Here is a 24,989-nt window from a genome sequence, read left to right as displayed (position 1 = left end):
CTCACCTCTAAATATAGCAGTCGCTTTCCCATCAGCACATTTACGTAACTAAAGCCAGACAAGGAATGATAATTTCATAGAAATAATATAAGAGAACAATGTGAAGAGGAATAGGGAAAAGAAAAGGCACAGTCTCCTCTTCCAATATAACAAAGCACACTAGTTTTTATATATAGAGTCTATGTACGAGGACCGTAGGTTGTATATCTATCTCTTTGGAGTCACCTCTGTCACTGTGTGAAAGGTGACTTTAGGTGACATAAAGTTTCATAAAGAAAGAAAAGATGGGACACATCTAAACAGCATTAAGAAGTAACCAGCTGTCGCAGTGAATCTCTTAAATGTCACCGCAATCTGACTCATTTGCCATATAAAAATTTTATTACACTCTACCGCTTGGTTATGTATGAAGGGTTTGAGCCAGATCTCTGTATCAAGTCACGGAAAGGTCCTGCCAACCTTCCTAGTTCAAACTATTACATGGAAGATGTATTATTGGAATTGACAGTGTTTTGTGATGGTGTCACAGTGAAATTACAGATACAGATAACCAGTGGGTTAAGGTGGCCTTAGAATGTGTTAAATAATTTGTAAGAACGGTAAATTATAATCAGAAAAGTTTGTTATTATACAGCTATCGCACCCACGCAAAGCTCTGTGGGAGCCCTAGGGCAAAATAATGTATGGTCACCTTAAGGCTGTGTCCTTACAACTTTAAAATGATGGCTGTCTTTGGGGACAGACGTCATTTTAGTGCTAAAAGATGGCTATTGATAATATAAGCCATTAATAATGTTTATGGTCATTATTTGAGTCTGTCATTATCAATAACCAGCTGACCCTGAAGGCTGGCCATCATTTTAACGTTGTAGGATGGCCATCATTTGAATAAAATGTCCGGAATTGGAAAGCAAATTGTCAGCGTTTTGGTGCCCAAAAAAACTGACGCAAAATGGCTAAAAACAAAAGGCATTGTGTGAACATAGCCTTATAGCTTAAATGAGTTGTCCCAAGTAGAGTTAAGTGAATCTACAATAATCAGTATCAGATATCAGTTTATTTAGTCTTGTAAAGATCTACCACTTTTCAAGTCTTCTTATTACCAAGAGAAGTCTGGAGTGACAAAGTCCAGAGTCTTATTTCAGACTGTGGAATTGGAACACTGAAATCTTTAACAATACTAAATAAACTCATGGCCAAATTATGAAACTCATCACAATTAGACGAATCACACTGTAGATTTACTCAACTCTAGTCGCAAGATCAAATATTACATTTCTCTTTAGATGATAAAAAAACAGAACAACATTTAACCCACTGGCACCATAGCGAGTTTTTAAATTAATCTTATAGTTTATTCCTTTGTCAGTTTCACTTCTGGTTTTGACTAAAAATATTGACTAAAAGAGGCTCCAAAATAACGAACAAAAAATCCTAACCAAAATACTATGGCCCCGATTTACTGAGTATACTTTGGCTCTGGTTTACTCTTGCAAACACAAACAGTGTGGCTCAATTTGCAACAAAAACATATTTACTATGAATTTTATACACTTTTTTGACACTTTTACAGAGTGTCTGACAAAGTCTGTGGTTTCATCAAAGAGGGAATTGTCTATGTACACCAAAAATGTGCAAAAATTGTGGAGCACAGCTGCACAAGTGAAGCTTTAAGACTGGGAAAAAGCTCACAGACCTCGCTCAAAATCATTAGCATTAGGTGCACCTGTCTTGATTAATCTTGTGCATTTTTTGTGTTCTTGTGCAATTTTGGCTAAAAACTTTGCTAAATAACTACACCAGGGTTGGAGTGGAGTACTGCTTCCAAAATTCTGGCTAAATAAAGTATCTAACGTGAAACAATGCCCCCTCTGAGAGGAAAAAATTTAAATAGAAACATAGAAACATAGAAGATTGTCGGCAGAAAAAGACCACTGGGGCCATCTAGTCTGCCCTTTTAGTATTTTCTTTCTTATTATCTTAGGATAGATATATGTTTATCCCAGGCAGGTTTAAATTCTGTTATTGTAGATCTACCAACCACCTCTGCTGGAAGTTTGTTCCAGGTATCTACTACTCTTTCAGTAAAATAACATTTTCTCACATTGCTTCTGATCTTTCCACCAACTAACCTCTCACTGTGTCCTCTTGTTCTTGAGCTCAGTTTTTTTTTTTTTACTAAAAACACTTCCCTCCTGAACCTTATTTAGTCCTTTAACATACCTAAAGGTTTCAATCATGTCCCCCCTTTCCCTTCTTTCCTCCAGACTATACAGATTTAAATCCTTAAGTCTTTCCTGATATGTTTTATGCCTCACACCCTCCACCATTTTTGTAGCCCGTCTTTGGACCCGGATAAAGCCTGGATAAATGTTGCTTAAAATTTTATACCATGCACAAAAACACCAAAACACCAATGGCACAAAGAGAATGATAAATGTGCCCCTAAGTACATCAGTTAATAGTTGGTTTTAACATTAACTATATACTGTAGTCTACAGATATGGCAGATTTATCAATTGTTTTAATAAATCTGATACATTTAAAGTTTGCACAGTAAAAAATAGTTATATAATAATGAATTTAAATTTGGAATTATGGGTAAAGTTATAAACATGTTCTGCAGTTCAAAATGAGTTGTGCTACTGTAAGAAGGAGGTTTTCCAACCAGAAACCTTATAACTAGATAATGGCCCGCTATGGATGCCTCTAACCGGCTCCCTGAATAATAGCCTGACATTTATAGGTAACCATTCACTTTAAATCCCTGTGACATCACTGGTGACATCTCCAAAAGAGACACCCTTATTTGGGCAGAAAACGTTAATGGTTCCTGCCTCTTTGCGGTAAAGGATCTCTGTAAATAGTGATGTAATGCTAGCCAGCTTTACTTTTAGAATGAAGCATTCCATAGGGAGAAGGTCCGGTCACGAAGGGGTTAAAAAAAATTCAGTTAAGCCCATGAAGTGTCTCATGTGTCTCATTTATGTCTACAGTTACATAACCTAAAACAGTTATGGCCTTGATGGGGGGGCGGGGGGAGGATTGTCGGGACCTTGCATATACATTAGTCTTGACAGTTGTGTGGAAGTCTCCATGACTATTGGGCACAGTAGGGGTTGGTAGAGTTTCCATTGGTAGAGCATGGCTGATAAGTATTACTCCCCTAAGTCTGGCCCTGAAGGGAACCACAAAGTATGTGTAGCATGCTGCTGCTATCTCAAGCATTTCTTATGTCTTATGTTTATGTGGAGTTTAATATATACGGTATTATATATCAATATAAATGTGAGGTTTATATTGATCATAAGAATGCCGCGTAAAAATGTAATGCAACAAACACAACAAAATGATTTTCCCACAGGAGTAAAATCTAGAAAAAAATTCCTAAAACTAGAAAATAAAAACTAGGGTTTAAAAGGATTTGACAGGATTTATATATAAGCTTAAAGAATTTTCAGCTGTGTATCATGCTCAGGGCTGCAAACATTGGCGGATCGCATAAAAAGAATATAAATCAAATTAAACCAGGTAGCTGATTGCTGTTTGTGAGGATATAAAATCATGTTTTTCTTCTAATCTCATGAGTCAAAGAGACAGGGCTGAGCTGCAGCATGAAGACATTATTATGACCACATCCTACTTTTGACATTGGCAGCGTATAGCTGGAGGATAATCTGGTCCCCAGTCCAATGCTGCATATACCTACAGTATACATGCAGATTGTCACCCCTGAAGCAGAAGGAATCTAAAAATGTGCAACATTGGTTGAAATTACTATCCTTGCCCCTTAATGGGGTACTTTAAAATCTCAAGTCTTCCAGTACTTATCAGCTTTTGTATGTGCTGCAGGAAGTGGTATTCTTTCAAGCCTGGAGAGCAGGCAAGGTTTTCTTTTGGGATTTGCTACTGCTTTGGACAGTTCCTGACATGGACAAAGGGGGCAGCAGAGAGCACTGTGTCAGACTGGAAAGAATACACCCCTTTCTGCAGGACATACAGCAGAATTGAGAATTTTTAATAAAACCAAATTACAAATTTGTATAACTTTCTGCCACCAGTTGATTTGAAAGCATTTTTTTTTTTACTAAACAACCCATTTACTTCCCTGGATTTAAACCCAAATAAGCATTTGTGGGACCACGTCAATCATCATGTTCACTCTATATATTCTCTAAGGCTATGTTCACACTACGTAGATGTCCGGGCACGAAAAATTTTTCGCGGCCGGACATATACGTGTAAAACTCCAGCTGGGATTTACGCAAGTTGCGGCCGGCTACGTACGGTCCGCGAACTTACGCCTGTAATCTACGTACACTTCCCGAGCGGCGTACGTAGCGATCTGACAGCGGTCTTTTACTTGGATATCTTCGGCTAGCCCCGGACACCCCACAGAACCTTTTGAATCGGCAAATCAAAGTGTAAAAATGAAGAAATCACCACTCCGTACGGGACCGCATGTTACGCTATGGGCGTAAGTTACAGCATTTCCGTCCTGAAACAATGGTCTGGTTCATTTTTTACGGCGCCGCATACGATCCGGGCGTAAGTTCTTACGTAATGTGAACTGTGCAGCCGTACATCATATACTTTCTATTGTACGCAAACTACGTAAATCTCCGGCCGCTTATTCACGGAGCGCGCTACGGCCAGAAACTTACGTAGTGTGAACCCAGCCTCAAGATGAGCGAACCGGCCAAGGTTCGGGTTCGTATGAACCTGAACTCTCTGCTTCTGATTCCCGCTGTCTGCCCGCTCCGTGCAGTGGGTGGATACAGCCTGAGGACCGCTTAGAAAACTGGGATACAGCCTATGGCTATGGCTGTATCCCAGTTTTCCAGGCAGTCCCACCCAGTTTTTCAGGCAGACAGCGGGAATCAGAAGCCAAGAGTTCAGGTTCATACGAACCCGAACCTTGGCCGGTTCGCTCATCTCTAATATTCTCCCCCAAGCACCCTGCACAGCTGTGGGATGCACTGTAGTCAGCATGGCTCCAGATACATCTGACAACCTACTTATTGAGTCACTTTCAGCCAGTCTAGCTGCTGTCCATGTTGCATTAAGAGGCTATTTGGGATTTAAGCTGGTAGTCGTAATAATGAGACTTGACTGTATGTGAGTGTATATGTATACATATTCACCTCCGTTGGAACTGTATGACATGTTAACATGACCCAAAGTAAAGTTAGTGACAGTTATGACAAGGTTTGGACATTAACCTTGACAAACGAGTGTAAGGTATCATCGTGTAGACTACACACCATGGAACCCGACTAGTGCACAGTCTATAATTACAACACAGCACCTTAACGCAGAGTAAAAATAGAACTGGCCTTTTCTGGATGTGTCTTGAGTTGTCACCTACACAATGTTTCTGGTGTGGGCCAAACTGGACACAAAGGTAAATATATTAAAAACAAGGCTATGATGTTAACAATCCCTTGCTTCATATTCTTGCCAATGATTTAAGAGAGTTCATCCAGAAAGTTTACCTCTCCTGTCCATTGGCTGTGTGTGGTAATGCAATAAAATCCTACTTAAAGGGAACCTGTCACCCCCCTTGGCGGGTCAGAGCCCGGATGACCCCCCCGATGGAGACCCTTATACTTACCCCTTGCACAAAGTCCCACTCCTGGACCCGCTCCCGTTGCCGAGATATCGCCGTTGGAAGCCCAGCATGCGCTCATCAGAGATGAGTCCGATGCTCATAGAGAATGACGGCTCCATTCATTCTCTTTGAGTGTCGGACTCATCTCTGATTAGCGGGCGCTGGGCTTCCAACGGCGATATCTCAGCAATGGGAGCGGGTCTAGCAGTGGGACTTTGTGCAAGGGGTAAGTATAAGGGTCTCCACCGGGGGGCTGGCCGGGCTCTGCCCCGGCACGGGGGTGAAGGTCCACTTTAACCCCTTAAGGACCGGGCCTGAAATGGCCTTAAGGGCCGGGCCAATTGTCACTTTTGCGTTTTCGTTTTTTCCTCCTCGCCTTCTAAGACCCATAACGCTTTCATTTTTTCACCTACAGGGCCATGTGATGCCTTGTTTATTTCAGGAACAGATGTACTTTTTAATGGTATCTTTCAATCAGCCATAAAATGAATGACGGAAACCCCAAAATATCATTTAGGCTACAAACCCACTTGGCGGGTCTGCAGCGAGTCTCCTTACTGCGTTTTTGCAGCGAGACTCGCTGCAGATTCTGGCCCTATACTTTCATTAGCAGAAAAACTCGCAGCAGGGATCTACATCCCTGCTGCGATTTTGTCTGCAGCCCGCCCCATTAACCCCCTAGCCGCCAGACATTATACATTACCGGGTCCCCGTTCCTGCTTGCTTCGGGGCTCCCGGTGTCTTCACGGCCCGCCCGGCCAATCAGTGCGCTGCGGCAGGGCAGCCCACTGATTGGCCGGGCAGAACGTGCCAGGAGCCACCGAAGCAAGCAGGAGCGGGGATCTGGTAATGTATATCCTGCCTGCAGCCCCGATCGCCCCCAGCCCCATGATCGCCCCCCGCACCCCCCAGCTGGATGATCGCCCCCCGCACCCCCCGGCCGTACGATCGCCCCACGATTGTGCGGCCGGGGGCTGCGGGGGGGCGATTGTGCGGCCGGGGGCTGCGGGGGGCGATCATACGGCCGGGGGGTGCGTGGGGTGATCGTACGGCCGGGGGGTGCGGGGGGCGATCATGCGGCTGGGGCTGCGGGGGGCGATCGTACGGCCGGGGGGGGGTCCATGTTTAGGGAATGCACTTAACGGTAAAACTGGCATTTTTCCTTTATTCTTTAGGTCGGTCTGAACACAGCGATATGCATGGTTACTAGGTTTTCTAACGTTTTACTATTTTTATTGGCAGTAAAACATTTTTTTTTGCAAATAGGCATATTTAAAATGGCCATATTGTAACTCCTATAGCGTTTATTTTTTCACCTACAGGGTCGTATGGGGTGTCATTTTTTGCGTCATGATCTCTAATTTTTATTAATAAAATTTTTTTCTAGATCAAACGTATTGATCGCTTTTTAGCAATCTCTGCTTTTTTTTACCACTTTTTGTTCATGCGGTTCACCGTGTGGGAATAGTATTGTTTTATTTTAATAGATCGGGCAATTACGCATGCTACAGTGTATAATATGTTAATTAACTTTATTACTTTTTATGTGTTTAATGTATGATATGAGAAGGGGGGGGGTGATTTACACTTTTATTGGGGGAGGGGCTTTGGGGCATTTTGTAAAACATTTATTTATTTATTTATTTACACTTTTATAGTTCCCTTAGGGAACTATCACTTACATACATAGGATTGTATACACTGATCCCTGCTATGCCATAGCATTGCAGGGATCAGTGTAATCTGTGATCTTCTGATTCAGCCTGCCTGTGGCAGGCTGAATCAGATGTCCGATATGAGCAGGGGCGTAGCTAATGTCTCCTGGGCCCTGGTGCGAGAGGCCAACTTGCCCCCCCCCCTCCTTTCACGACCAAGTGATGCTATTGGTGTGTGTGTATATATATATATATATATATATATATATATATATATATATATATATACACACACACCAAGACAGATATTACCTATTACCGCCATACTGTTACCGACCAAATCCTGTATACTGAGACCAATATTACCAGTAATACCAGTATATAGGAAGGAAACATTACTGCCACACCACAACCACTACCATCACCACCATATTGTTACTGACCAAATCCAGTATACTATATCACCTCATCCAGTCATATAGAGGTGGCCCCAGCTCTACACAGGCTCTATACACCATATACATTACAGTGCAGTTATATCAGGTGACTCACAGGAGATGTCTTTTCTGATCGGAGTTCTTTCCTTTTCATCTTCTCCATCTGTCCTGGGCCGTTATGAGAACTTCTCTGAGCCACGAATCCACAGAATCTGCCAGATAGACATATTAGGCTCCTCACACTGTCACCATCCTCATCTCTATACAAGCTGCACATCTGTATTGGCCCCTTTACACCCTCATTTAGTGGGTAGCCCTGACTATGTGACCCCCTAATAATATATGCCCCCCTCTGTGTATTCCCTCTCCCCCTATGTTTCCCCCCCCAAATAGATGGCCCCCTCTACCCCCTCCCTTATAGATGGCCCCCTCTACCCCCTCCCTTATAGATGGACCCCTCTACCCCCTCCCTTATAGATGGTCCCCTCTCCCCCCACCCTCCCTTATAGATGGTCCCCTCTCCCCCCACCCTCCCTTATAGATGGCCCCCTCTCCCCCCACCCTCCCTTATAGATGGTCCCCTCCCCCCCTCCCTTATAGATAGTCCCCTTTCCCCCCCTCCCTTATAGATGGTCCCCTTCCCCCCTCCCTTATAGATGGTCCCTCTTTCCCCCCCACCCTCATAAATGGCCCCTCTCCCCCCCCACCCTCAGATGGTCCCCTTTCCCCACACCCTCATAGATGCCCCCCCTTTCCCCCCACCCTCATAGAAGGCCCCTCTTTCCCCCACCCTCATAGATGCCCCCCTCTTTCCCCCCACCCTCATAGATGCCCCCCTCTTTCCCCACACCCTCATAGATGCCCCCCTTTCCCCCCACCCTCATAGAAGGCCCCTCTTTCCCCCCACCCTCATAGATGCCCCCCTCTTTCCCCCCACCCTCATAGATACCCCCTCTTTCCCCCCACCCTCATAGATGCCCCCCTCTTTCTTCCCACCCTCATAGATGCCCCCTCTTTCCCCCCACCCTCATAGATGCCCCCCTCTTTCCCCCCACCCTCATAGATGCCCCCCTCTTTCCCCCCACCCGTGCAGGCTGATAAAAAAACAAAACAAAACTTAACTCACCTGACAACGCACCTGACAACTCCCACGTTGATCCTCATTCCTCTTGGTCTGTCCCCTGCTGCTGCGCGGCTTCCGGGGGTGTCGCGTCTTATCCCGGCAGCGCGCGCATCCCAGAGCTCCCTGCACGCCGGAACCGGAAGTCAGGGCCCAAGGCACGCATGGAGCTCTAGGATGCGCGCGCTGCCGGGGGTAAGACGCGACACCCCCGGCTGCTGCACGGTCGGGGGTGTGCTTGTGACCGCAAGCAAAACAATGCTTGCAGTCACAAGAGTGATTGATCGGGAGGGCCCTTGTGGCGGGCCCGGTCGCGGCGGAGACCGCGGTAGCTACGCCACTGGATACGAGGACTGCATGGAGGTAAGGAGAAGACCTCCGGCAGTCAGGGAATGCGATCAGGACCCCCTGCAGATACGCTGCGGGGGTCCCGATCGCTAAGTGACCGGAGATGCTCCGGTCACTTATACTTAAATGCTGTGGTCGCAGCGTTTAAGGGGTTAATGGCGGACGGCCACGTGATTGCGGCAGCCCGCCATTGAGGGTGAGGGCCTGGCTGCAGATAGCAGCCGGTCCTCACCCACTATGGGGCGGGCTCAGCTCGTGAGCCTGCTTCATAGCCTGGGACCGCGCCAGGGCGTACATTTACGTCCTCCTGCCTTAAGGCCCAGGCAGCGAGGGGCGTAAATTAATGCCCGCGGTCCTTAAGGGGTTAAATACATGTGGGTGAAACACATACAATATTCTCAGCGATACACAAAAACATTCACACAGACTTTAGAGATCCACTTTTTGGGATTATTTTAAAGGAAAACTGACGGCAGGTTAAAAGACCTTAATGTGCTGTTATGTTTCCATAGGGCTGGGGATATGAGTATGAAGGTAATTATTTAAATATATAATAAATTAGGCGGTCTGCGATCCACCAATTGCCTCCTTATAAATATTCATGTGGCGCTCGGCAGTGATGAGTGCTGGAGTGATGTCACTGCAGGGTGCCGCCTTAATATTCAAGAGGAGATAGTGGGCAGTTAGGGCTGATCGGTGAATTGTGAACTGTTGTGAACTTTAGTATTGCCCCCAGTGCACCAAACTACCTTATTTACATATTATTATTATACATATTATACATAATACACATTATATATATATATATATATATATATATATATATACATAGCAGTGAGGATGAAGGTAAATAAATGACCTTTATTCTCAGTGTCCCCAGCCCTATAGCAACAAAACAGTTTCCCTATATCCCTTTCCTGACCATGAAAACTTCAATTTTTCACTTACATTTTGTTTCCTTCTCAAATTTTAAGACCCATAGAGTTTTTATTTTTCCATCAACAGACGTGACCTTTTTCTTGCAGTACAAATTGTACTTTTTATTGGCACCCTTCATTTTACCATATAATGTATTATAAAACCAGGAAAAAAATTGGCAGGCGACAAATACCTGGTGGCTATGCCATAAGTGTCCCAGACTGGACAGTTCAACGCAGCGCTGACTTGTACAGTTAGTCAAAAAGTAAACTACCTGATGTTAGTTTAAATTTTGCAGAGAAGCAGTATATGTAAATGTATAACATGGGTGTGCAGATTTTCTGTGCCTTCATGTGTAGTTTTTATCAGAACCATTTTTAGTAGATGTGACTTTTTATTCCATTGCTTCTAGTATGTGATGTGAAAAAAAATCTAAAATTCTGGTATTTTTTTTTTTTTTTTAAGTTTATGTTATTCACTGTATGTATATTTATAATATATGTTTTATATTTGAAAAATGGGAAAAGGGAAACACTTACAATTTATACAGGTTTTTTAAATATATTTTTTTAAATTTTTAAACACTTTTTTACTCCCCCTCCCCCCTAGAGGACTGGATTTCCTTCTTTTAGTAAGGGTGCTGAGTCATCATGACGTTACTCTGGAGGAACAATGACACCCATACATTTTAAGGGCATTTACTAGGTACCATGTAATGCTCAGAGTTGATGTCAGCCAATCAGTAGTCACTGATGGAGCCAGTCAGTTGTCGCTAGTGTCTATTTCTTCTATTGGAAGAGTCAGTAATAACCTGCTACATCCTGTTGAATAAAAGCCCTGTGTATACAATCATAGCAACAGTGGTTACAATGTATATTAGAGTGGATATGCACATGTTCTGTATAGATGGAGGAGAATCATTTCAACTGGTGAACTCAAGAACCAGAGACACTGGATACAGGTAAAAAGAATGAATATATAAAGGACAGGTGTACACTAACTGTGCATAACTTACCAATTGGCATAAATGGCTGAGAAGATTGGCTAGGACGAGACATTCCGATGGCATTCACAGCAAAGATCCTTATCTCATAGATGACCCCTTCAATCATGCGTTTAGATTCATAGGTCAGCTCCTTCACCAGGTCATAGTTTAGACGCATCCAGCGGAAACTTTTCACTTTCTTCCTCTCCAAAATGTAACCTGCAGGGTCAGAGATACAAGCAAAGGTTGACTGTGAGACCAAAGAGCACCTAGCCCCTGAATGATAACTCTGCATAATTATAAGGAGATACTAAATCTGCAAACTATTATTGCATAACTAGGGCCACGAAAGCATAATATAATGCTAGTCTTCAGTGGGGGTTGTAGTGATATTGGTTGCTGCACCCAGACTTCTGAGAAACAGATAAAACTAGAAACCACAGCTTGGCAGGAGGATTCTAAAATGTATATTACACCTCATTTCCCCTATTAATCTTGGCATAGCTAGGGTAGCAGGATGTCTTTTCCGATCATCACTCACCCGTGATTGGCATGCCTCCATCATACTTGGGTACCTCCCACTGAACGGTGCAAAAATCTTCTCCAATGTTCAAGATCTTGGGACTCTCTGGTGGATCTGGGACCTCTGTGAAATAAGATTACATTTGATAAGGTATTATGCATTAGTTTGGATACATGGCTACAGATTGCATCTATGTTCAAATAATATATGGGTTCAAATGACTTTTAGAGTGATTTTATGTCAATCCCCCATTCCCCCAATATGTTGTTTAACCAGGGAACCTGCTTTGTGAAGATCTAAGAAGGTTCTCTTTCAATAGTTCCTTTATTAGTTTCCTTAATGTCACATCATCTTCGCAAAAAATTAACAATAAAGTGTACCTGTTGTTATAACTTTCAAAATCTAAATCAACAGTAGATGTGATATAAAGCAAGTTTGCAATATACATTCATTATTTTTTGTTGTTGTTATCCCGCTGTAAAACAAAGCCGAACTTACCCGAAATCCAGGTCCAACGTCCTGAAGGCAGATTTTTGTACTTATGCTGATTGTAAAAAACAGACTAAACAGGCGACAGGAATTCTGGCCAGTAGGGAGAGTCACGGCTCAATGTATCCATCAATCACATGACTGCCTTCTTTAAGTGAGTGCTCAGATGGCCTGGGAAACACTGGACTTCCTGTTTTCTGACTCTTTGAGAAAAAAAGTCAGAAAACAGGAAGTGGCGTGTCTTCCATGATAACTAAAAAAATAATGAATGTAAACTTGCTTTATATCACATCTACTATTGGTTTAGATTTTGAAAGTTATAACGACAGTGACACTTTAAAACTAATACATTGTGTTATGCACTTCTATTTTTGGTCTTGAATCTCTGTGTCATGATCCACTCCTGCATGTGCTACACTAGGTAAGACACAGTGTATCAGTTTTGACTGTATAAAAATGAGTCTATATAAGACAGTAGACTTTAACTGCAAACTGTGAGACCCATACTTTTTTTTTAATGTTCTGTAGCCCTTTGACTCAAATGATATTATCACTTGTTCCATTTAGTGTCCGAACATTGACTTTGATTGAGGAGTGTTTGTGTTTATCAATGGTTGCAGAATTATTGGTATAGGTTTTGACTGTAGTGTTTCTTTAAAAATTAAAGTCTATAACTTTCCTTCTGCATCCCTTTCATGGCTGCTCAACTTTCACAATACTAGTGTACATCTGTAAGACTGAACATCACTGTCTTTCAACTCTCTCCTGTAGGTTGTGTGCTGTCTTGTAGGTGTTTTGGATGGTTTGCACTTACATTGCCATAGCTAAATTGATGGTGTAATATGTGTACCTGTATACAGTATATGTATCTATGGAAATGGTCTTTTTAGTGTCTTACCGATGACTTTTACATTAATGGTGGCCTTGTCCTCTCCAGCTGGATTCTTAACCACAACAGTATATGACCCTTCATCTGACTTCTCTGCTCCTTCAATGGTGAACACACAGTGGTCTGCATGATTCTCCACGTGGACTCTGCCTTCACCTTCTGAAATGAGCTAAATTACGAGTTTATTATTCTAAACATCATGGCAAAGAGATCATTGTCCTCTAAGACTTTAGATGTGAGGAGGTTCTAAGTGGCTGCATACATTCTACATAGAGGATAGAGAAAAGATCTATTTATCTGTCTGTCTATCTGTCTATCATATGAATTATCTATCTATCTTTCTATCTATCTATCTATCTTTCTATCTCATATGAACATATATCTATGTCTATGTATCTATGTATCTTTAAAGGGAACCAATCAGCCTAATTACTATTAGTACATCTATCAGTCTATCTATTTATCTATCTCATATGAACATCTACCCTATATGAGCATAGTAAATACACATTAGTATAACGGTGCAGTTACCCACAAAACAAAAGTGAGGTTAAGTTGTTTGTGATAAAAAAGAAGTCCACACGTGATATAAGTAGTTGTGCACGTTAAATACTTCTTCAAATACATCACGGGCAGGGTATGCCCACTTACATCCACATCGTCGTCGTCTGCCCCTGGCTCAGTTGCCCTCCTAACATGGGTCTGCTCAAAGACCTGATATTAGGAAATAAAGCTGAGACTAAAGGAAGTGTAGAGGGGTACACAAATGGTGGTAATGGATAATGGGAGGCTGACATATGTTGCTGGTGAGATCATGAACATAAGTGAAAAACCACAAACAAGAGCAATGTCAAACATTTTGGTCTAGAACAGCCTATGGTGGCCCTTGTGACGTCAGTGAGGACATTTATAGAAGCTGTTGAAGCTCTTGGGTTCCAATGCCAAATCTATATCCAGCCATTTATTACACTGGTGTCTTCTTATGTGGCATAGAGTTTTGGGCTCCTGTGACTGCTATCTCTGCACCCCCTATATCTACACCTCAGGGCTAAGTGAATATCAGTGGATGACCATACAATTAAAGGGTGTTTAATTGAACAAACTGTATGTAACAGAAGTTGGTTTGAACTGCCCGTAGCAACCAATCACGGCTTAGCTTTCATTTCACTGGAGCTGCATGCCGAGCTGTGATTGGTTGTTATGGGCAGTTTATACCAGCTTCTATTCATCTTGATAAATCTGGGCCTAACTTCACACCCATCCTATGGTACCTTACACTGGGTTTACTCATATTCACTTGGACTTCTGGCGGCAGGAGTGACTGAATGCCGATTGGGTGAGTAAGCCCATAAACCCCATATATCAGGAATTAGGTGAGTGCATACCAAAGACTGTGAAACGGTGTGTAATCAGGGCTATTTAATAGTAGAAGCATATCATTTTCTGGAGGAGAAGGGGTTGGTGTTTTACAGGTCTTCTTTAAAGTGAATGTACCTGATGGTACATTCACATAAAGTATTACCCATGTACAGAACGGCGCCAGTGTGGGGAAGCTGATGCCGTAGTCCTTTTTTTGAACCGCGGCCCAGTTCCGTCTACGGCGCCTCCAATGCTTCACCCCTGGCCCGCTACCTGTGAATAGAATAGCACCATACACCGGAATCAGGCTGCGGTTCAAAAAAAGCACCGTGGTACCGGCTTCCCCACGCCGGCGCCGTTCTTTACATGGGTAAAACTAAAGTTAATGTACCATCAGGTATACTAAGTGCTCTTCTAAGTACCGTTTTAGTTCTTGATCTATAATCGACAGCACTGCCATTGAAATGAATAGGAAGGAATGCCACCTAGATAAGATTTTTCTCTCCCAGAAAGAAGAAAACTATCTGCACAGTGCCACCTATAAGTAGTTAACACCTCTGTATGATTGACGGTCAGTGAGGGGGAGCCAAGCTCCAAATCTCCCATTGACATGTCACCTCTCTTTGAAGCTGTAACTGAATGAGAGCAGGGTTTCTGATGCTGTGACGGCATGTGTTTTTCTGCAGCAATCAGTGCAGTTTCCACATCAAAAACAATGGGGGAGATTTACTAACAAATCTAAAAACACGATTTTGTCAAAGATGTTTTGGCATAATTTCCAATCTAATGTGTTTAGTCAAATGTATGTAAATTGTCTAATAGCATAGTAAATGTGTCTTAAAAATAATGGTCTTTTAATTAGTCTTATAAATTTACCTGGTTCGGAGCAGACGTAGCGATGCGCCAATATATGCGACTTTTTAAAAAATTGCGCAGTTGATAAATTTAGCTAAAAAAGAATTCTGGCGCACTTTCGATCTAATTAACAACAAAAAATCTAATTCAAAAAGTCGCATCTAATTTGGATAGTCTTGTCTAAAAAAGCTTCATAAATTTAAATCAGATTTATTTTGAGCGCAAACTAGATATATTAGACTAAAAACAGGCGCAATTGGTTTGATAAATGTCCCTCTCTGTCTCTAATTCACAAGACCCATACACAAGATGGGTCTCTTTAATGAAAACAGGGGAGTTACTTATAGGTGGCACTAGGAAGATAGTTTTCCATCTTCAGGAAGAAAGCATAGTTTCCCATGGAGCAAGTCTCCATACGTCAGCTGGGACTCTCCAATGAGACCTAGTACTCCTAGTACTCTCCTTTCCACCAATGCACTTACTAGTATAATACTGCCCCCTGTGGACATAAACAACATAAACAGAAATAGAATTTTCATATCTGGCTAAAATTGCTTTATCAAAAAAGATGATGCGGGTTGGTTCTTACCTTATCTCCCCTACTCCAAATTACAGTAGGTGCTGGATCTCCAGTGATGGGAACGTCCAGACGCAGCTTATTCCCAGCAACGACAATGATGGTGTCAGCGTTACCAGACATACAGTCCAACTTAATCTTTGGAGGTTCTGATAATGTTCAATAATCCGTATGAGATAAGGGAACACAACAGTGGAGGCTGACAGATTACTCAGACATTGGACACACAAATCCACTATGAGAAGTTTACAATTCACTAGTTATATGGTTGAGAAGGTCAAAGAAAGACAAGAGTCTGTCAGGTTCAACCAATCAGGTTCTTTGCAAAGGTGTTAAACCCCCAAGTCAGCAGGTATGCCTAGTTTACTATTCATTGCAATAAAAACAAGTCAAAACTGGGTTAATGCAGCAGAGCCAAGCTTGTCATAGGGCACAATGTGCCCTGCTGCCCGCAGGACCCCATTTCTATTGATTAGGGGAGTCCCCAGTAGTCCAGCCTTCAGCATTTAGACAGTTATTACCTATCCTGTGGAGTGCTGTTAATTGGAAAAATCACTTTTAATAAATGATTAACTATCCAACATCATGGAGGGACCAAGGGGGCACATTCTGATAGGCTGTACTGTCCCTGGTGGGCATAATGGCCTTAATGGATTTTTAGTACATGAGATATGACAGAATAAAAGTGCCTGGTAAAATGCAATGGTAGAATGGATCCATCAGTCATTCCAATATTGCAATATTCTCCAACATTTGACTGACCAGTGGTTGTAAAACTACGGAGGCTATCAGGGCATGATGGGAGTGGTAGCTTTGCAATCACAAGTTGAGGAACACTATTATACTATATATTCCATAAAGAATCGCCAAAGTAAAAAGATGTTACAGATTACTTTGATGCAATTTTTGAGCAAACAGTAAACTATATTAGTACAAAACGTGACAAATTGCATTTCATCAAAGACGAAATATTCTAGTAACACAAAAGACGCGCCTACAGTTCTCAGTGGGAACTACAGCCACGTTGATTTGTCATTTATCACATTCTCTTTATTGTTCATAAAAGGTACATAACAGTCCATTCTCCATGATGTTACAGACAATGAGAATGCTGAATATAATGACTATGATATCAGCATGACATGTCTGCGCACAGTAAAACTAATATGGCATATACACAGTAACACTGCTGGTAATAACAAGCACTGTACCTTGTCTGGGAACAAAGTCAATTTTCACCTCTGAGGAAAGACAAAGAAAAAGAGAGATTATAACACTCATGTAGAGAAAATACAGGGCTGAGCAATAATGCCACATCTACATTGTCTACACATTTTATCCCTCAAGCACATGGCTGTATTATGTACGGAGGCGTAATAAGGCACCCATAGAGGTACATGGGGTCTTATGTCTAACCCCCACATTCGGATGGTTACCATGGTACCTGGGGTTACGGCTTGAATACTATGGTTGCCTACAGCCTGGTCAAGTAACCCTGTAACCTGGAGGGTGCAGGGATTTGGGCTCCCACAAGGTGGTATTAAACAGGTGGTCTGTGACATGGGTTTCAGCAATGTGTGGTGAATGGAACAAAGGCCTGAAACCTTAGAGAAAGAAGAAGGTGCCAGTTTATGCTGTGATGCTAAAGCCTGTGAGTGACATTAAACCTTGTGGCCATGGTGTCCAAGTCAGCATTGTATGGCTATTGTGCACTGGAGGAGCTGCATTCGTACCCTTCTGCCCTTGCTGCTTTGTATGGGACATGTCCCCATTGGTCCAGTATCACAGGGATTAAGGATGTGGAAGCAGTATAATTCAGCCTGTACCCCAAAGGTGCAAAGGTGTGATTCCAGGAGAAGTAGGAGGTCTAGCTATCTGTTACACCTGTCCTAGTTACACCGAAAGTCCTGTGCCTGTGCCATCCTTGCACTGCGTCCCCCAAAACCTGTAGAGTATACTGCCTTGTTTCAACCCTGTGTCTCTGGGCACTATTATATCAGTATGCATGTGTCTGTCTCTGAATTAAGGGTCTATGAAAACTCAGGGCTTAAACCTTATTAGCTACTCCAATTCTACTTTGAGGGGTTATCTAGTGCTACTAAAACATGGCCACTTTCTTCCAGAGACAGTCCAACTTCTTGTCTCCAGTTTGGGTGTAGGTTTTGTAACTCGGTTCCATTGAAGTGAGTGGAGCTTAATTGCAAACCACACCTAAACTGGAGACAAAAGTGGCCATGTTTTTGTAACGTGGGATCACTCCATTAACACTAGTTTTGATAAATCTTCCACATCATGTAAAATATTGACACTGTAATCCGAATGGTCAACAACCTCAGAATGGTCAAAGAATCCCCAATACAATAAAAATCTCAACGATTTTATAGCGTTTATAGGGAAAATATAGAAAATGTTTATTTAATGACAAAAAAATATATAAAAACACACACAGACACCTGAACCAGGGTCTGTGTAATGTCCCATGAGAAAAATGTGTTACAAATTGGACACATACAGTATGACCAAACAAATGCACAAAATGGGATACGAAGACACCTCCAAATAAATATAATTAATATAGTGATGTTACTACCGTGCAGTATTCCCCCCCAACAAATGAAACAGGAGAAAAATATAAGCAAATAAAGTGCAAGTGCTCTAACAGGCAACACAGCCAATAAACAATAGCTTGAGGGAGGAAAAGTAAAATATGCAACAGCACAAGAACAGGGGGGTGGACTGTATATCCCAGTAAACCTGTCACATCTGCCTGCAACAAACCTGTAAACAGTTAATGGATGGTCTCAGTTCCACAACCCGCCATACGTATGTTCACACGTAGTATACGACCTGCCACTCCGTGACCCGGCCGGTCTCAGAAAAAATCATCCCAGCCAGTACTGCAGTACCAGCCGGATGATCTCTAGCGCTACTGAGTTCTGATGCGGGCGCATCAGTACGCTCCCACATCAGAACTCCCCACAACACACAATAGAGCGTGCGACCGGAGCCGCTCGCTCCATTGTGTGAACTTTGTGTGAACTGATACTGTATGTCAGTTTTCTATGGCACCACTAGGAATCCCGGCCGGAGTGTATACTATGTATACTGTGTACAGTGTATACACTCCGGTCGGGATTCCCTCAGCCTGCAGCACTACATAAGTACCGCAGAAATCACAGATCACAGATTTCTGCGGAACTTACATAGTGTGAACATAGCCTCAAGGTATTGTTTAATCGGAACTTACATAGTGTGAACATAGCCTCAAGGTATTGTTTATTGGCTGTGTTACCTGTTAGAGCACTTGCACTTTATTTGCTAATATTTTTCTCTTGTTTCATGTGTTGGGGGGAATACTACACGATGGTAACATCACTATCTTAAGTATATTTATTTGGAGGTGTCTTGGTATCCCATTTTGTTCATTTGTTTGGTCATATGTGTTCAATTTGTAACAATTTTTTTTCATGAGACATTACACAGACCCTGGTTCAGTTGTCTGTGTGTGTTTTTTTAAATATATTTTTTAGTCCTTAAATATAGATTTTGTATATTTTCCCTATAAACGCTTTCTCTTTGTTTGTGGACACCCCCACCATTAAACTTAACTCACCCATAAAGTGCAGTTTTGCAGACAGGTTGAAGGCAAATCCATTGGGTATGAAGGAATAGTCTCCTTCATCCGATGCTATCACATCATCAATGGTCAGCTTGTGAACTCTGCAGAAATAAAATATAATGTTAATTCTCTTGTTGGAGCTGCAGTTTTTGGAACCAGAGCTGCTTTTCGTTTTGCAAATGGGGATAAGAGGCTGCAGACATCATTGGCCAAGTTAGAGATCAAGGGTAACAGGCAGGTCCCCCAGACACTGCCAATGTACTGTATACATGATAGCCAGCATGTTATGCAGCTGGGAACCCTATAAAATCTAATAATGCATGCATAATTACTAGTGCACCCTAAGTCATAACTCCTACTCACAATAAGTTGTGGTAAGGGGCAATAACCCCAAAACAGCAGTGTCCAGGTGGGTTTATAGCTTGGCCAATATCCTTGGTCATGTTGAAATTTTCAGATTACTACAAACTGTATTATAGCCTAATGGCCAAGTATGATGGGAGTTGTAGTTTTGCAATTGGTGGAGAGCCACAGGTAACAACACTGACTTACAGGGCAGCTATGTCCAATAGGGGGCAGTAAAGAGACAGTTTTCTTTCTTGCTGTACTGGCAATAAGTGTATGAGTTCTGATTTTGATATAAGTGGTTGGGACTGACCTTCCAATGTGGCTGATTTTGATTCTGTTGTTAGGAATAACCTCTTTTCCATTCTTCACCCATATTCCTGTGACAGTCTCATCGGATACCTCACACTTGAATACAGCCTGTTCCTTGGCCTTCACTGTGAGATCAGCTACACCCTGCAGGATTTCCAGCTGCTTTTCTGGAGAGACAAAGTGGCATATTATACTTCACTGCAGAATTCGGGCAAGAAAATAATGGCATTATTAGATATAAAGCTTCTCTATCCCCACTGATCCTAACAAAAAAAAGTTAAGCAGTGCTGATTCAGAGATGTGGCCCCTTCGCTTTGTTTCCCTGTACAGCAGCACCCAGCCATCCACTGTGCACTGGAACTACAGCTGCAGACCTTTCCTTCTCAGGATCGGTGAGGATCCCAGAGGTTAGACCCCACCAATCATCTCTGAGTGATGAGCCATCCCCTTATGAGAGGGAAATGCTCCTTTAGGCTATGTTCACACTACGTAAGTGCAGCGGAAATCACGGCTGAAGCTTGAGGGAAGCCCGGCCGGAGTGTATACACAAAGGGGGGGATTTACGAAGTGTATGCCAGAGGCGTACGCCAAGGAGAAGGTGCAGGTTCGATGGGAGGACTGGCGGAGCTTGCGGGGCCGTGATAATGCGGGGAGGAGGCGTGACCTCCCCCCGCACCTTATTTAGCATGATTTACGCCTGCTCGCAGGCGTAAATCATGATCAACGTCTACACCTGCTGGAAGCAGGTGTAGATTTTGTACGCCGGGCGCAGATTCGGGCGCCCAGCCGGCCAGATTCACTAAGAGGCATGCGCTTCTTAGTGAATCCTGCCAGGAAAAAGGGGGCGGGGCCTAATATAAGACAAGTATGCTGGTCTTTATAAATCCCCCCCATAGTATACACTCCGGCCGGGATCCCTAACGGCACCGTAGAAAACTGACATGTCAGTTTTCTGTGGCCGCTATTCAGTGAATAGCGGCCGCAAAAAACCCTGTCAGTTCACACAATAGAGCGAGTGGCTCTGGCCGCTCATTCTATTGTGTGCTGTGGGGAGTTCTGATGCGGGTGTGCACTTATGCGCCCGCATCAGAACTTTGCGGCCCAAAATATCATCCGGCAGGTACTGCAGTACCAGCCGGGATGATCTTTTCAGAGACCGGCCCTTCCGTGACCCGGCCGGTGTCTTACATAATGTGAATATAGCCTTAGGCCGTCCGTAGTGCGAACCGCGAAAATACACACGTAGTTTTGAGGTTGATGCGTCCGCTTGAAAGTATACGATATACGCCTGCACAGTGCACACTACGTATGAGCTTACGGCCGGATCGTATACGGCGCCGTGAAAAATGAACAAGACCATTGTTTGAGGACGGAAATGTTGAAACTCACGGCCGTGGATTTCCATGCGGTCCCGTACGGAGTACTTATTTCAGCCAAACTGAACTTGATTTTTCGATCCAAAAGGTTCTGTGTGGTTTATGGGGCTGGGCCAAGATTTCCAAGTAAATGACCTGCCTCAGATCGCTTCGAAACAAGCTAGGGAAGCATATCTGTACTACGGGCGTATGTTCGCGGTTCGTATGCATCTGGCCGCATGTCTATTTTTCCCACGCCCGAAGTTTCAGCCGCACATGTATGGCGGTGTACGATCTATGGACGAATCATACGCAGTGTGAACATAGCCTTAATGTGTAAAGGCCAAAAGAATCATCAACAACATCTCCCAATTTGGCTCTGTTCACATTTGCATCAGATGCCTGCTTGTTATTCTGTAAAATTTGATTATTCAAGAGAAAACAATGGAACTTGTAAAACAATGCAGTATGTGCTCACAGATAGTATGGTAGGTAGTCATGTTGCTTGCATTATTATCTTTGAGGTTTACTCTCTGGCTCATACCATAGTAACCTATTGCTACATAAATGTATTTACCTTGCACCATCAACTCAGCGACCGAGTCACCTCCGTTGGTCTTCACAGTATAGTTACCACTGTCTTCCAGGGTTGACTCATTAATAATGAGGAAATGCTTCTTCCCATCTTTTTTAAACCGATATTTAAAGGTCTCCTCTCTGGTCAGCTCCACTCCATCCTTCTCCCTGTAGGATGCCATAAAACAATACATCCCATCAATGGCATGGCATATAGCTCAAAGGTGATAATTAGGACTCCCGATAATACTGGTGTTTAGTTATGTTGCAGTGAGGTCTATGGATCTATTAAATGCTAGGTGCTAGAACCTCTGCACCCCCTATATCCACGACCCTGCCTCTATTAACATAAATGTTTGGCTTGCTCACCTTGAAAGTTTGCCAAATCTATCTATCCATCTAAATATGCAAAAGAGGGTTCTGTGGAGCCTCAGTCGCGAGTCTCAAAACATGGGAATAGCCAGATATCCCTCTCTCCAGAGAAGGAAGCCTGGTGCCAAGAGGGTGCCTCCCAGTGCGGAGAACACCAAACTAACCTGATTCATAGCCCCTAAGGTCCTCACTCTGTCGCGAGCATTGGGACCGAAATCGGAAAACACCAGGGTGGGCCCTATAAGTCAAAGTCTAACTCTGTTGCAAGTGTAACGACATAAGACAAGGCATCCATCCACAGACAGCTGTTTTGGGGTATTTGCCCCTCATCAGTGTGGAGCAGGATTCTGGCTACTAGGGGCAATGAAAAATAGACCACCGAAACACAACAATCACTGAGCTCGGGGAGATCAGTGAAAAAAATCCAATGGAGTACTCATTTAAGAGTCTTCACTGATTGCCCCCTACAAAATTTAAATATAAGGGGTCTGTGGAGTCTCAGGTGCGAGTCTCAAAACACAGGACTAGCCAGATATCCCTCTCTCCAGAGAAGGAAGACTGTTGCCAAGGGGTGCCTCCCAGTAGGGAGAACACCAAACCACCCTGATAGGTAGCCTCTAAGGTCCTCACTCTGTTGCCAGCTTTGGGACCCACAACTTAGGCTCCACAGACACCTTTTTTGCATATTTTGTAGGGGCAATCAATGGAGATTCTTAAATGAGTACTCCATTGGATTTTTTTGACTGATCTCACCGAGCTCAGTGATTGTTGTGTTTTGTTGGTCTATTTTTCATTGCCCCTGGTAGCCAAAATCTATTCATGAAGCCAACTCACATATTTGCTATTAGTGCACATGGAAGTCATAAAGGGGAACCCCCTTCTTGGGATGCCTTCCATTTTCCAGAGAGAAACAATACCTACTCTGTTATTTGAGCCAAAAAATAAAATGGAATGGAAAAATCTGGTTAATCTGAAGTTACAAGCACTTATGGCATAAAAAAATTACATTTTCTTTTGCGTCAATTTATAAAATGCTTTATTAATTAAAAATAACTGCCCATTGAGAAAATAATACAATTAGTTTAACATTGTGCAATACAGGTACATACAGATAGGTGGCACTGTTGTCAAAGGAAAAAACTACTTACACCTAAATGAATATGGTACTTCTAGTATATACTGAGTTTGCCAGTGAGCAGCGACATACTAGGGCCCAGTGAAATGTATTTTATACTAACAAACTAAGCTTGCAACTAGCATCAGAATAATTTTTACTGCTATCAGTAATAAGTCCTCTAATTCTATCAGTAAAGTGTATATTCCCAAATAAAATGCAGAACAGTTTTTATGAATTTTGCAGTTGACTTAAAGGGGTGTTCTAGGGGATTAAAATTATAATTATTGAACTGTTTTTACAAATGTATACAATTTTGTAATTTATCTTTATTAAAATGTTTACATTTTTTGGCATCTCTGGGCTAATTTACTATCTCTAGTGCAGAACTCACTGCTAGAGAATCTCTAAAAGCAAGCTTGCAGCTATTGTTCAACGTTGCTACATGCCAATGCCCTTGCTACACACAGTGATCCTGTTTGGAGGGGATTGCTTTGTGTAACAGTGTATCGCTACCAGTGAACATAGGGTTGATTGCACTAACGAAATAAAAATGTTGAAAATAATATCATTATAATCATGTACTGGTAAATGTCGACAGATAATATATAGCTATATTTTACTGAGCAGCCAATTGTTCATGGGAATATTTTCTCTTTGACATATATGTTCATCAAGTCTAAAAATGATTGGTGTTGGATATTAGTTTGCCCTTATCTGTATATATAGGCGATAGGATATTGCATTGTTTCATAGATTTGACTTATAAAAAATGTATTTCCAAAGAGGGTTCATTAATTGTATTATTTGGTGCAGATGAACTAAATAAAAAGTAGCAAAAAGAAAACAAAAAACACATCATATTTGGGTTTGTGTTGTAGAAATGGTTAAATCCATCTATTTGTGTTATGAAGATTTTTTTTTTCACACAAACCAATAACTTGTTAAACCCATTGCAGCCTAGCATATTAATATATACATTTATGAGTGAGTAAAATAATAACTGCCATCTGTGACATATAGAGAAAAAAAAAAGTTAAAGAAGTTCGTAGAGAAAGGAAAGACTAGCGGCCATGTTCTTCTGCAGATTACAGCGAATAGTTTGGGATCTCAGCAGTGTTACACCCTGTGCTCGGCTTATATTCTGGAAACCCTTTTAACTAAAAGTGATTGTCCAAGTCAGGTGAAAAAAAAAACACAATAAAAGTTGTCACTTCAAAGAAAAGCTATCCTGGAAAAGCGCCAGATTTCACTTCTTGATATATGTGATATATCTTGATGTATATAACTTGTTTCTTGACGTCTGTTCCTCAACTTGTCAGTCTTATAGATTTATGTGATTTAGAATTGCTGACACTGTAGGATACAGAATAAGGGTCTTAACATTCCAAGAAAACGGTTTAAAGTGGAAGAAGTATCTGATTTCATGGTCGGTGACACAGACTGAGGAGCTGTCTGCAGCTCACAGAGGTCTAGGCAAGGTGCCTTTCAGATGAATTTTGCTGACAAAGTATTTCCCCTCCAAGTCTG

The 24,989-nt window shown here is 42.4% G+C and overlaps 1 protein-coding gene across 1 annotated transcript in view; it reads right to left on the bottom strand.

Annotated features, from left to right (window-relative positions):
- The window catches only part of MYBPC3 (myosin binding protein C3), an 88,834-nt gene that overhangs the window by 21,327 nt on the left and 42,518 nt on the right, over positions 1-24,989 (bottom strand). The window contains exons 13-20 of the mRNA XM_069965842.1: positions 21,975-22,141; positions 20,044-20,209; positions 19,380-19,486; positions 16,978-17,007; positions 15,779-15,915; positions 12,985-13,144; positions 11,616-11,720; positions 11,105-11,293 (exon numbers count right to left, since the gene is read on the bottom strand). Of these exons, the coding sequence (XP_069821943.1) occupies positions 11,105-11,293; positions 11,616-11,720; positions 12,985-13,144; positions 15,779-15,915; positions 16,978-17,007; positions 19,380-19,486; positions 20,044-20,209; positions 21,975-22,141 (1,061 nt within the window). The remainder of the gene's footprint in view (positions 1-11,104; positions 11,294-11,615; positions 11,721-12,984; positions 13,145-15,778; positions 15,916-16,977; positions 17,008-19,379; positions 19,487-20,043; positions 20,210-21,974; positions 22,142-24,989) is intronic.

This window comes from Dendropsophus ebraccatus, chromosome 4 (assembly GCF_027789765.1).
Source record: "Dendropsophus ebraccatus isolate aDenEbr1 chromosome 4, aDenEbr1.pat, whole genome shotgun sequence".
Classification (NCBI taxonomy): Eukaryota; Metazoa; Chordata; class Amphibia; order Anura; family Hylidae; genus Dendropsophus; species Dendropsophus ebraccatus.
The sequence above is the reverse complement of the archived record's forward strand: the minus strand, read 5'-3'. Positions and strand labels throughout refer to the sequence as shown.